The 14,589-nt window shown below is 42.4% G+C and overlaps 1 protein-coding gene across 2 annotated transcripts in view; it reads left to right on the top strand.

The window, feature by feature from the left end:
- The window catches only part of nr6a1a (nuclear receptor subfamily 6, group A, member 1a), an 88,814-nt gene extending 75,997 nt beyond the window's left edge, over positions 1-12,817 (top strand). For both annotated transcript variants that reach the window (XM_062417282.1, XM_062417283.1), the window contains 8 exons: positions 4,524-4,754; positions 5,479-5,534; positions 6,439-6,599; positions 7,295-7,525; positions 8,555-8,809; positions 10,422-10,543; positions 10,637-10,789; positions 11,485-12,817. In XM_062417282.1, the coding sequence (XP_062273266.1) occupies positions 4,524-4,754; positions 5,479-5,534; positions 6,439-6,599; positions 7,295-7,525; positions 8,555-8,809; positions 10,422-10,543; positions 10,637-10,789; positions 11,485-11,615 (1,340 nt within the window). In that variant the 3' untranslated portion in view covers positions 11,616-12,817. The remainder of the gene's footprint in view (positions 1-4,523; positions 4,755-5,478; positions 5,535-6,438; positions 6,600-7,294; positions 7,526-8,554; positions 8,810-10,421; positions 10,544-10,636; positions 10,790-11,484) is intronic.
- The last annotated feature ends 1,772 nt before the right edge of the window (positions 12,818-14,589 follow it).

Raw genomic sequence — 14,589 nt, forward strand, 5'->3', positions numbered from 1 at the left:
TCTGCGGCTTAGCAGCTGGAAAGCTCTTTATTGAGACTTGAGCTGAATCGGTGCTGACCTGCTCCTCAACTCACACACATGAGAATACTCTGCTCTCCATATCACCCCCCGTCTGAAGTTTGTACACCAACCCTGTATCTAATTTGTAAGAGCTTATGCATGTGTGACAATAAGCATTACATTTAACCTTTCCACCTTCTCATTAGTAGATCACAAACTGCTATGAAAAGTTCCATAACTACAACATGTAACATATGTATCATCTTTTCTGCAACATGCTGATGTGGGCCCAACCCAAGGTTAAAGATATTATAACTGTAACATTTTTAATATAAATACTTCATATTTCCAATCTAAACAGACAAATTCATGTATGTAGATATTGGACATGGTTGTATTAATGATGACATGCAGTATGTACTTTATACTGTTGCTGTATAATGTATATCTCATAATTGTCAACTTTTTAAAACTTTTTCACTGGACATCTATGAATCCTTAAAAGCAAATCCAGACATTAACTTGTGCCCTTGTCAGTTCTCTTGATTTAGTTCCTGTATGTTATATGGAGCTGAAATAGATTGATTGACACTGATCTTGGTATTTAAGCCATTTTTTCAGGTAAAAATCTTTTCTTTACTTTGCGTGATACCAAACTGAATATATTGCAATTTTAGGCTGTTGGTTGGACAGAACAGGTAATATAGGCGGTGCTATATTCTTATTTCTCTTTAATGATACTACAGTATTCATCATCTCTGCAGAGTTGATTTGAGTCAACAGCAGCGAGGATATTTCTCTGACTGCTAGTGCCTCCTCTGCTCTCGGAGTCGATTTAACCTCTGTGCCGTATAGAGTTAATCACCAAAATAGTTAAATTCTAATCCCAGGATGGGCTCACTGTGTGACGCCCCATTGTCTCTGTACAGTATGGCTGCCCCTGCAGTCTTCTGCAGGCAGCAAACTTAAACCTCACACCATTTAAATGGTAATCTGTCTTTGGGCTTTTAGAAGTCCTCTATTCACCATTCTTTATCTGGGAGAGGCTTTATGCCATGTGCCCCCCACCCATCCACCCCCATGCCTCCTTCTAATTACCTTTAGTACATGAACCCTGCAGCCCACTATGAACTCCCCCCCCCCCCCCCCCCCCCTTCTCCCTCTCTCTCTGGGAGGCTTAGCAGTCACATGCCTCTGATGAGCTGCCCCTTTAAATTATATACACACACAAAAGCTTAATCCTGCTCATTTGAATATTAAAGATTGTGCTACTGAGGCCTGTTTATTGTCACAACATTGCACCTTTTAACCAGTGGAGGGTGACTAGGTCAACCTCTGACAACAGTATCAGGTTCCCCTCTATCATGTCCCATGAGGTGACCACATCCATACCCTTCAACAAGTTACTCCCAAACATATAATACCTGTATTTAAGCTTTCATTTATTTTTATAAAAGCAGTATTACAGAAGTATATGACTCAAGTTGGATCTGTAAGTGTAATTTTAAATGGTATAAAAGGCAGCATGTCTAAATCAATTCCCAGTCTGGACCATTGAGAAAAGTGTGTGTGTGTGTGAGAGACTACGGCTTAAGTGAATGATTAGTCAGTCAGTAGGGCATTGCTGAAAAAGCATAGATTCAATAAATCCTCCCTTGATACATGAAGTTAGAAATAAACAAAGATGCACTTTAACCGCCCACCAGCAGGAGATGAACCCCTGGGTAGATGGTGCTGCCTTGCTCTTCACATCGAGCCACGCAGGAAGCCCCTCTCTCTCTCCCTCCATTATGGGCTTACCAACCACAGAATCCCATAGGAGGGTAAAGGTCCCTCCTGTGTGTAGTGCCGTTTGTTGCATTACACAAGCGTCTTACATTAATCAGATGTTTAGGTTAATCTCCAGGCTCAGCAGGCAGCATTAACCTGCTGGACAGCAGCATCAGACCTGTTTTGTCTGCTCCACGCCGTCTTGGTGAAAGCACACACACGGTCCACATATGTTCTGCTGTTTGTCCCGACCATGGCCTTCCTTCAGCAGCAACATTTCAGCTCTTTACATCACCCGCATCCAGTGCTCCCGAGTCCTCGTCAGGCTGTGATCAGGTACCTGCAGGAGGCTTTTATCTCCTGCTCCAGCATAAAAACATAAAGCTGGGTTGTGAGTGTACTCAGCAACAGAGGAATCAAGAGCTCAAACCACACATGGAGTATTACCGGACTGTGGTTGCTACGCAACAAAAATTTAGGCAATTTACAAGCTATGTCATAAATGTTAGCTAGCTCACCTAAAGTAACAAAGAGGGTTATGTTAAAAATGAAACAGGATTGAAGAGGACTATTGCTAGAATAATTTCATTTTCAGATATTTAGCGGCCTAAAAGGGTTAAAGTAGTTCTCAGGGAATATCTAGAAAAGATAAGCATACGTTCTTTTTGCTTTCCTATCTGCTGAGGCATCTTGACACTCTTCAGATTTATCTTGCCACCCCTGTTGGGAATGCCGAGGGAGGTAGAATCCTTCAGAAAGCAAAGTAAATATGTGACATCATTGCAAAATGCAACTATTTATGCAACAATTTATCACCAAAAGAGACAATACTGAGCTAAATAGCTTGTCAAAATAATGATAAAGAAAACCTTTTTGAAAGAACTATACAGGTTGTATATCACATCTTACGACTTACCTCATGTCTCGAGGACCTGCACGTAACAGACATTTTTGAAATGTTCCATGTCCCATTATTTGATACTTCTTCTAGTGTACATCTTTGCATTTGTAAATAAGAGCAAATTCCACATCTCCTCTGACCAACAGCAGCGGAAGCAAAATGTTGCTTGCTCATATTCTGGATAGAAAAACATCACAAAAGGCTGGGATAGCTGTTTTGTCTCAAACATTTTGTATTTAATCTCCCATTAGTTATTCAATTCCTCAAAATACCTTTTGCACATGGTGAACATCTGTAATACTCAGTGTTTTCTCTGGGATTGTATCTCTATAACCATAGCTTGACTCTCCAGTGTAACCTACACTAATGGAGCTCTCTCAGCACATCTTTTCGGCGTGTGGTACACCGGTCAGAGAGGAGCATCCATCGTATCAGAGACATCAGCATGTTGTATCAGTCTGACCTCTCTCTGGTCCTGATGTGTTCGATGCCAGTCTGGCCTTGATATGAATCAGTAGAAGTACCATTCCCACTGCAGCCAGGCTTTGCAGAGCGAGACTGTTCTCTGTAACCATGGAGTCCAACTCATTTGCGAATGAGTGTATGTGTGTGTGTGTGTGTGTGAGATAAAGCTTAACACCATGGACAGCAGAGAATATGCACTCCGACTTAATTCTCCGCTTCCTCAGTGAGTTTGATTATGTGCATTATGTGGCCTGGAGGTACAGTAGATGGGGGATTAAGAGAAGATTTTCGGCAGCGTTCTCAGATTGCTGTCTTCACAGTTTGAGAGCACCTTCACGATTAGTAAAGCGGCTTCACAACGAAGGTCCTCAGTGGGATCCGTCTCTTTGATCCTCTCCCTACGCCGTTCTCCGATACACCCAAAACGTCATATCGAATCAGTTTGCGAGACTCGGGTCCGTTTTCTCGCCTTGCCATCTTAACGTCTCACCCTTTCATGGTCAGTACGCTGCCAGCCAGCCTCACAAACCCACATCACTCATTTGATCATGTCATTTCAGCTACTATTTTTAATGTACTTTGTTAAGGACATCCTGTTCCCCCGCTACTTCCTTGCTGCGAGTTCCCACCTCTCACCCCGAGCCCTTAAATATCCACTCACATGTGTTCCAAATTACCGCCCTCGCTGATTCCTGTCTTAACAACTTTTCACAGTTTTGGAGAGATCAGCAAAAAAAAGTCTGCGCCCTCTTAGGAAACAAGGTTAATGAATGAGAGAAAGCCTGTGTTGAACATCTGACGAACTAGTCGCAAGATGAGGCTTTTACTGTACTGCTATAGCGCTAAATGTGGACAATCAAAATTTTAAACACCTTGAATTGTGTTTCACAAGCTCGATTGACGGAACAACATTTGACAAAGCACATCATCATTCGAGACTTTGAGTAATAGGTCTCCGAGGTCTTTGGAGAAAGAGGACCCTTCATGCGATCCGGCTGTTGTTAGGAGATGAGAAAGGAGAGACTGTAAACAAATCAGTCGTGTCGTTTTAGCTCGCTGCCTCCTCCCATCAGAGCTTCTGAATAAAACATTTGCAAGACGTCTCCGCTCTCCGTCCCGCTGCATGTTACACCTCCACTTTCACAAAATGAGAGTTAGAGCTTAAGAACCTTTTGGATTAGCCAGCGCCCGGCTAGTGCTTAAGCTTCAACCGCCCCCATGATCTCAATTAAAAACTTGTGTCTTCAGCAAGGTTTTTTGCACCCACTGTTTTTTTTCCCAGGGTATGGATGAATTAGTGTTTTTAAAAAAACCCAGTTTTAAAGTGGGTGGATATGGTTCTAAATTTTTCCCTCTTCATGTTTCTCTTTCAAATTTTCCTCTGCAGATGATCCAGCTGACCAGCGTACTTGCCTTATCTGTGGAGATCGCGCCACAGGCCTGCACTATGGCATCATCTCCTGTGAGGGCTGCAAGGGCTTCTTCAAGCGCAGCATCTGCAACAAGCGCGTGTACCGCTGCAGCCGGGACAAGAACTGCGAGATGTCACGCAAGCAGCGCAACCGCTGCCAGTACTGCCGCCTGCTCAAGTGTCTGCAAATGGGGATGAACCGCAAAGGTAATTTGGGCCTCTGGGACGATATAGTTGTATATAGCCTTTGACTTTAGGCTCTGACTTTGCTGCTTTCAAAGCCCACAATCAATCAATCAATCTTTATTTATATAGTGCCAAATCACACCAAAAGTTATCTCAAGGCACTTTTCACATGGAGCATGTCTAGACTGTACTCTTTGATTTAATTTAAAGAGACCCAACAATGAAGGCTGTAACACATTAGTTCTACTTATAATCTATACCAGCAGGTCTTCTGTGTGGTGCTTAGTGGCACACAGGCAGTAAAATGAACAGTAAGTAGTTTGGACTTGCAGTTTGTCCCCTGCATCAGGAGAGTTTCAGTCTTTGATTCTTAGTTCTACACTGCCCCCTTGTGGATGAACATTGTAAATGACCCTCCAGTTCTGTTCCAGCCTGATGCTCTCATTTTATGTGATTTATTTCCCAAATTCTTTCATTTAGACAAGCTTGTCATGACATGTGAAATATATTTGATTAACTCCCCCTTTTTTTAAAAACAAACCATAGTTCTGAAAACGACTGACAAAAAAGTCTGCCTGTCAAAAAATAAAAGGAAAAGTATAGTTAGAACTGCAACATTCTGTAAATGTAAAGCAGTATTTAGTGATTTATTTCAGCCACTAAGTAGAGCTGTGACACTAATCACGGTTGACTTTTTCTTAATGAATCTTTTCTAAAAAATGTATCTGCCTTTTTTGTCACGCAGCAATCAGGGAGGATGGCATGCCAGGAGGGAGAAACAAAAGCATCGGGCCTGTTCAGGTAAATCATGACTGAACATGTTGTTTTTGTGACACTCACTGACCCGCTCCCAAACTCCCCATCTGCACACATTGTTCTGGCTCGAGATTGCCTACCCTGAATGCATTCAGAGCTCAAAACCATTCACTTAAATAACACTGAGTGGAGTGCTGTGATGCTAATGATTTTGGTGTAAGGGGATACTGGTGAAGCATGTAATGAGAATGAGCCCTGACCTTGTTATATCATCAGTATAATCGCGATTATACAGATTATTCCCCATTCAGCACTGGCACCATTATTAACTCTGGTTAGAGAACGGATGGTCAGGAAAATGTGTGACATGAGGCTAAGTACCACTGAGCCACTATTCAGAGAAGGGATGTGGTCAATTCATTCAGGCTCAATTCACTAAGTGAAAAAAATATATACATAACAGGAATGCCTGCTTCCATTAAAAGCCTGCTTTATTTCTAAACCCTAATGAAAAGAGGACCACTCTGTAATGAATATGGAATGAATTGCTGTTTCAGTATATGTGCTGAAATGAAAGAGAGCTGACCCTGGCCACAGATACAGGACATAACATTTTCTGGCATGCTAATCTCTCAAAATGCCTTTTTGTCTAGGTTTTCTCCTTGCACTGACCTGTAAAATTCTTTTATTTTAGGCATCTGTGTATCAGCCAATCAAATACACACAAAGAAACACAGACACACACCTGTTTTCTTCCTTTATTTCTTGCTTTAGCTCACTGTTTCATTGTGCACACCGTCCTTGCTCCCTCAGCATTTGAGTGAAAAGCGGCCACTCGGCTAGTTGATGCTGATCAATTGAGCTGCTTTTGGTCACACGAGGATGTGCTGTAAATTCCACTAAAACACAGGCGGAATTCTCATTGTGTGTGTGTTTGTGTGTGTTTTAGATTACAGAGGAGGAGATCGAGCGCATCATGTCGGGTCAGGAGTTCAAGGAGGACGCCCCCGAGCACACCTGGGGCAACAACGGCGACAGCGACCACAGCTCGCCCAGCAACGGAGCCTCGGAGGGCAACCAGCCATCACCCGCCTCCACTCTGTCATCCAAGTGAGTCACTCGTCTCATCCACTCAGCCGCTCAGCACCGGCACTCGCCCCATCGTTGAGATAATGAGCCGGCCCTGACAGTCTAACACCTCGTTCCCATCTCACCCAGACTTTTAGTTAAGGTATTCATCAGACGAAGAATGCCTGAATATGCAGCTCCTCGGGCTCGCCGATGATAGCGAGCACAAAGAACTCGCCGCGCTATCTGCTCTATCTGTTCTTGGAGACGAGCGCATTGTCTATCTGTGCTCATCAAGGACAAATATTGTCTAGCAGATTGCATGGTGTCATTTATTTTTGACTCATTTTGTGTAAACATGAGGTTTATCTCGGTAGCCGCACAGTCTGATAGCTGTTCAGAAGGATCGTTCTGAGTTAAATGAACAACGATAACAAACTACCTATTGAGCATAGGCTGTGGTATGCAGGTACTAAATGAACTGCAAAGTTTTGGTATAAATGGAGAGAGAATGGAGCTCAGCTGGCCTTCCCCAGATAAAAACAAAGCTTCTAAAGTTTAAAGGAGCAGACTGTATGTCCAGAGATATAGTAGTATATCGGGGCATCTGAAAACACAGATATCAGTCCTTTAATCTGATTCTAGCTAAGTATATTTCCCAAAATTTCAAAAAACAAATACATTTCCCCCTATATGTAACCCTCAACCTGTGTGTGTGTGTGTGTGTGTGCTTCCAGTCGCTCTGTGGAAATGAACGGCTACACGGCGGCCCTCAGGGACCAGTACATCAACACCTCCATGTCCACACACTACCAGCTCCTGCCTCACCTGTTCACCTACGCCGCCCAGTCTGGCCTGTTGGCCCCCCAGCCCCGCAGCCTCTACCCACAATCCCACCCGCTGGTGCTGCAGCTGGTGGCGGCAGAGGACCTGGCCCCCCTGGCCACCCCGATGCTCATAGAAGACGGGTATGTAGAGAAGTATGTAGAGTTTCAATGTGTTATTAGTGATTTAAATCTTTTGCTAGCGTGGAGTTTCTTGTAAACACATTCAGACTGTTTATTTCATTTGCAAAAATACTTCAAGAATGTCTGTATTGTGTTTCTGTATTACTCTCATAATTCTGATAAATGATTCTAATCAATGATGGAAAAGGACTTTGAATTCAGCCTGTCTGCCGGTATTTTGTCTCAGTCGGTGACTCGGCCCACCTAACATATTTGAAAAATTTGCTGAAGGCTATGCAGACTGCAGATTGGCCTTTATGTAAAACTTTGAAATATGTGCCAACAATTTTTCCCCTAGATGTTTATAAAATGCATCCAGTTGCATACTGATGTGTGATTATGTGACAGGACTAGAACACAGACAGGGCAGGATGAGAAACCTTTTTTTCTTGCAGTAATCATTCCTCCTGTTCATACTAACCATTAGAAGATCTCTACATAATGCATTTACAATGACAATATCCACAGTCGTCTCTCTGTGTAAAAAAGTAGCCGTCCAAATGAGTCAAATCTTCATCTAATATGTTTCAACGTTAGTCTTTTTGTCACTATACTTCCACCACAGCTCAACAGGGAAACAGTAAGAGGGAATTTGATGCTAATAAGACTGTAAATGTGTCAGATATCACTTGATATGATTAACTCACACTGCTGAAGCTGAATAGAAGCTGATCATCTACTTTTAAATGACTGTATGGACACACTGTGGATTTAGTCCTCCATCACTTTCATTGAAAGCACATTTGAAGGAGATCTTTTAATAGTCAGTATGAACAGGTAGAATGATTATAGCAAGACCTCTTCACTGTTCATATAGATACCAGACTACTGTTGATTGTATCTGTTTGGTCATTCACTTTATGTTATCAATTGTATCATATTCATCTTGTCAAGGATAATCCACTGTAAACACTTCAGAGCTGAATTTACTCAACAAGCCAATGTCTCCATAGTTCTCACAGTGCTATCTTCTTTTTTGTGTCTCCCCAGGTACAAAGTGACACAGGTGGAGCTGTTTGCCCTGCTGTGCCGCCTGGCAGACGAGCTGCTTTTCCGCCAGATCTCCTGGATCAAGAAGCTGCCCTTCTTCTGCGAGCTTTCCATAGAGGACTACACCTGCCTTCTCAGCTCCACCTGGCAGGAGCTCATCTTGCTGTCCTGCCTCACCATCTACAGCGCCCAGATCTTTGGAGACCTGGCCGACGTCACCGCCAAGTACACGCCGTCAGATGATGAGCTGCAGGGGTGAGTGAAAGAGACTCGGAAAGAAATGAGTGTCAGAAAGAATGGTTTGAGTGATCCCTTATTGTACGTTTTTGGAAAGGAAAGATTACCAAAACTGTGAAAATGAGGCCCTTATAACTAACTCTAAGTAGTTTGTAGCCAATCAAAAAAAGAAGACGACAGGTAAAGACTCACTTAAAGGAGCACTAATATATATATCCATATCAACAATAGGTCACATGACTAGGTGTAATGTGAACAGTGTTGCTCATAGTGGCAAATGCACAATTCTTAGCAATTTAGCAGTTCCCCTTTGATCTACGAAGGGTTTAAGCATCTGCTTTAATGTGTCTCTACAGTTAGAGAGTTATTTACTGTTTTTGTTCAATCTCATCATCAACAGACAGGTATTTACAGTGAAAAAGCTTACTGAACACCACCTGCTCAGCACAAAAAGGCTAACAGACAAAGCGACTAGCTGGTGAACACAGTGGAGCATTTAGCAGCTAAAGAGATGCTAAATACCAAAACAGAGCTAAAAGAGGGTGAATATTGGACAGAAAGATGGCTCCAAATGAATGATGATGTTTGTTCATGTCTGTAGGGCGTGTTGATAGACAGCAAGTGACCAAAAACTCTCCTTACATTGTTTTCAGCCTGATGTTTAGTAGCCAACTAAATGTTAGCTTAACAACGACGAGGCTACCGGTTTAACTTTTGCATTCAGACATCAAAACAAATGACTATATGGTTATATCTCATCTAGGGAGACTCCTATTACCTCCTACCTCTCTTTTTCTAGACGCTATCGCACCATTAACAAACACAAGTTATTAAATGTTAGATTTAGCCTCCCGGAGTTTTGCCAACTCCATAAATCACCGGGTCAGACGTTCCACTGTGTGAGCTCAATATCTCCAATAGGATTTAGATAATGTTTGCTATCATAGCAGAAGTATTGTTGTTGGTCGAGGGCCAGCCAAGCAGTCCGTGAACGGGAGGACTGGTCAGGACAGAGCAGTGGCTAGCACCATCTGTCCAGGCATGTGAAATACACGCACGTCCCTCGCTATAGATAGAAAAGGGATGTGTGTGTGTGTGTGTGTGTGTGTGTGGGAGGTGGGGGGTTTGGTTCTGTTTAAATCAGACTTAAAGTATCTGACCTCATGACACACATTCTCCTAATATACGGCGCCGTTTCAGCCCATTTGCCTGAAGTTTAGGGTTTTTTTAAGAGCGAGTATCTGATTTACAGAGGCAGCTTTTCTGAAGCTTTCTTAGAACCGCAAGACTCTTGACAAGTGAAATTAATTAATTATTGTGGATCTGTCAGACTCCTTTCAAAAAAGCTGTGTGATCAGCAAAATGTTTCTTAAAATACTTCGAGTGGATCTGACATCTTCCCTCCCTCATCTCTTCCTTGTTCGTTGAAGCGTAGAAACTTTAGATAGTGGATTTAACTTTTTCTTGATGCGCCGCTTCCTTTTTTAATGTGAACATGTGGACAGTAAACCTATTAAAACTAATCTTCCATTTTCTTAAAGCTTTAAAATGGTATTAACCCTAATCCCGTAGAGACAGTTACCTCTAAAACTGTCCAGCATAAGTTGACAAGTCCGTCTTGATTCCTCAGCTTCAGCGAGGACGGCATGGAGGTGATGGAGAGGTTGATATATCTGTTCCGCAAGTTCCACCAGTTGAAGGTCAGCAATGAGGAGTACGCTTGTATGAAAGCCATCAACTTCCTCAACCAAGGTAACGGGACAAGTTCTGTCATTACATCACAACCGAGCCTTTTCAGTATTCTCATTGTATTCACTACCTGACTCTCTGCTATACCTTTTGCAGATATCAGAGGTCTGTCCAACATCTCGCAGCTCGAGCAGCTGAACAAGCGCTACTGGTATGTGTGTCAGGACTACACCGAGTATAAGTATCCGCACCAGCCAAAACGCTTCCCTGAGATCATGATGTGTCTGCCGGAGATTCGCTGCATCGCAGGTAAGACCTCTTAGAACAGACTGCTTCTGTCTGTCCAATGTTACTGAAAGTGTAATTGTGTTATTTTTCAAGGATTCAAGGATACTTTATTGTCATTGAAAGAAGAAATGATACATTCTTGCTCTTCTAAATGAAAAGTTAAAAGAACAGGTTCTCACTTTAAAGCAGCAGTCAGGCATCATACGACCAGTGAACAAGGTTTTCCTCTGTAATCATTCCTCCTGTTCATACTGACTATTAAAAGATCTCCTTCAAATATGCTTTCAATGGAAGTGATGGAGGACTAAATCCACAGTGTGTCCACACAGTCATTTAAAAGTAGATGTAAAGCTTCTATTCAGCTTCAGCAGTTTAAGTTATATCCAGTGATATCTGACACATTTACACTCTTTTTAGCATCAGATTCCCTCTTAGTGTTTCCTTGTTGAGCTCAACCAATGACCACAAATAGCTTGTAAATAATACTATACTGATACTGCTCTAACTAGCTTCATGGACTGGTTCTGATATAGTGGCACCTTGAGAACATTACTAACCTATCAGATCCGAATATGTAAATTGTGCACTCAGTGACCGCCTGCCTTATTGTATCTGTATGTGTGAAGCAGATCCTGATGAATTGATATATATTCCAGAATCCAGTATCCTGTACATGAGCTAATCCTGAGTGCTGTGTGTGTTGTGTGTGTTTTCAGGGAAGCTGGTGAACGTCCCTCTGGAGCAGCTCCCCCTCCTGTTCAAAGCAGCCTTGCACTCCTGCAAATCCAGCCTGACCAGCTACAGGACCGGCCCGTCGCCCTGCGTGACCACTTCCTCCGGAAACTAGACCCCACCCCCCACCCCCCAAAAATGACCCCCCAAAAAGTCGAGGGACTGGTCTCCCCTCTTGTGAATGTGACAAGCAGCTAGTTTGTTTTTCTTTGTAACTTTTTTCTTTATATATTTATTACACGACAGAGCTGAATGTATGCTGATTTACACTGTGCACATGCTTCTGTACAAAACAAATGCTCGTAGATGCATTGGTCTTTGGAGTTTACAAGTGTGTATCCAGTTTGCTCAATGTGTCAGTGTTGCCATTGTTAGAGCTAGACTTTAAAAGAGTTTATTTTATTCAGATGGGGGCGGATAGACACATGTGACGAGTGTTTTGAGACTACCTCAGGAAGATGTTGTTGCTATTTTCAGGTACCTTTTCTTGCTGTTAAATGAAGAGTTGCCCAGTCTAAAACCAAATCCCTGTGGATACTTTGGCACCTCAATCAGAGGCTGAATGTTCAAAGGAGCTGCGTGAAATCAAAGATTGAAAAAGAAAAAGGAAAAAAAAAAAAGTGTTTTTGTCACACTGAAGATGCAAATTGAATTAGCATAATTTAGCTACTTTATCTGCATGGACTCTCAGACATCCTGCTTATGGGAGGCGGTCTTGTCAATTTAACATTCCATGAGTTAAGGTGACAGTTATTTGGATCTGTGGGATCTTCATTGAAAAAAGGAGCATACGGGTATTTTTTACAATCATAGACTGGGGATGTAAGGCTTTATTGCAGGGGAAGGGGAGGATAGCTAGGTTTGCTTTTTAGTTTTATTGTTTTTCTTTTTTTTTTTGACCAAAGTGTTTATGCAATGCTTTTTCTCAAACACCCATTGATGGGTAGGGAGCTGATAATCTCCGCAAAGGAAAAAAAAAAAGATTTCTTATTAATGAAGGATCAGGATAAGAAATGAATCAATCTGTGTCAGAGGGAGACCTCTGCTGGACAGACGAGTACGTTGTTGCCGGATTTCATTCTAAATGCTGCTAAACATGCGAGCAGACATGATTCCTAGTCTTTGTTTCTCCGTCAGATGGGTGGCTTTCTTTTGGCCCCGCTGCCTTCAGTGCCAGGAACTTGGTACACACATCATTTAAAGAAGGCTGTGTTAAAGTGGTAATCTGTGACATCTGCTTGGTGTTTTAAAACAGCAAGAAGTCTTCAGGGGTCCAAAACATACCTGATGTGCTAGAACCCAAATGGGACTGCCAGATGCAGGATTCAGGCGTTAAGAGGACTGGAGTCCTTCTAGAAGGAGCGTCTTCTAGCTCCAGTTTTGTCAAAGCCGGTCTGACTCAAACATCTGACTAAAAACCGGCTGCGCCTCAATAGTTCAACCTCTAACACGATGCCACATTCATGCTGCACTCTGATTGGCTGATGATGAAGATGCACCATGTGTTTCTCGTGCTATCAGCCTTTTGGTTAGGTCCAATCAAAATTTTGCACAGACCCAAAACCAGACCAGTAGCAATCTCAGTCAGACCTGACCCAGATCCAAGGGGGCTTTTTTTTGTGTCAACCTAAAAATCTGGTTCAGGTCAGGTCTTATCAGGGTTAGGGGTCAGATTGGGCCAAAGATCTGTTTCAGAACCAGCAAATGAAGTTTGGCAACAGGTTTTAGAACATCACCGTGTCATCTATCAAAAGGTTGTCAGATTACCACTTTAAACTGGACACAAGTGGACTCGGCGTGATTGATCCACGTCTCCACGAATCCAGGATAGGTTTAGAGAATTTAGGTGACTGGACTCCGGCTCGCGTACCCTCTGTGACAGATATGCACATTGTTTTAAAAAGAAAGCCATAGAAAATGGTCTTTATTTTTGAAGTATGAGATGATCATTTCAAACCGATTGAAGTGTCTTCTTCTGATTCCTCGACTCTTTAGCCGTTTCACGATGTGCAAACAATTAGAAACGCAGACGAAAACAATGCAGTCCTCGCAACGACTCTCTTTTTTGCACACAACGGTGAGGTTCAGAGACCTTGACCCTTGACCCTCGGCCACTGCCCACCCAGTGTGTTCCTCTCTCTCAGGTCCCTGCCGACCTGGATCTAAACAGGGTAAAGTGAGTGTTATGTATTGCATTCAGGAGTAACTCAGTGACCATGCTGATGTACTTGTAGTGTTAGTAGAATAGGTCCAGGACATTGTAGGTCCTCTGTAGAAAAAAGTGTTTTTCTTTTCCACTTTATTTCCCTCAAGGTCACCACCCACTCCACCCTTCCTTCAGTGAAAGTTTGAAGGTGAGACACGCAGGGCGGATTTTTTTTCTTTCTCTCTGGAATTCGCGATGGACGAAGCGAGAGACGCCGTGGCATCTCCAGAATGTCGGCTCCTCTCTCTTTCCTTCGTTCATCCGCCTGTCTGCGTGCAGCCTTAACGACACCACCAGTCCAATGCAGGGTTCCTCTTTCAAAACTTTCAGTTAGCCTCTTTTCATCTTTTGATTTTTATACATTTTCATGTACCTTTGTAGTTATTGTGAATGTTTTTTGGGGTTTTTGTTGTTTTTTCCACATTATTCATTGTCTTTTTTCTTTTTTTTTTGGTGGAGTGAAGACATCTATCATTTTTTCTAAACTTTGAATTCTTTACTTTTGTTTTTTAGGACATGATTTAAAAAAAAAAAAAAAAAAAAACCCTCATTCCCTTGTCCACAGTGGTTTCTGATATAAGTATTACTCTGGCCTTGTCAGCCACGTTTTATATGGACAATACTGACATCTCAGAGCCTTTTTATGTATTATTTGAATCCTTTTTACAATGCAAATGTAATGCTTTGGAGCTTTCCAAACTTGGGTGAAGTTTCACTCATTTTCTAGGATTCCCAGAGCAGCTGAGACGGGTGTGTGTAAACTACCTCTCTCTATTTAGTAAAGAAATGTCAGTCATCATACAGGCTTCTGAGGAACAGCCTAAAGAATGGGTTAAAGGGTTACACCTGAATTCCAAAAAAATATTTTCTCACTTATCTTTAG

The sequence above is a fragment of the Scomber scombrus genome, chromosome 4, assembly GCF_963691925.1.
Source record: "Scomber scombrus chromosome 4, fScoSco1.1, whole genome shotgun sequence".
Lineage (NCBI taxonomy): Eukaryota > Metazoa > Chordata > Actinopteri > Scombriformes > Scombridae > Scomber > Scomber scombrus.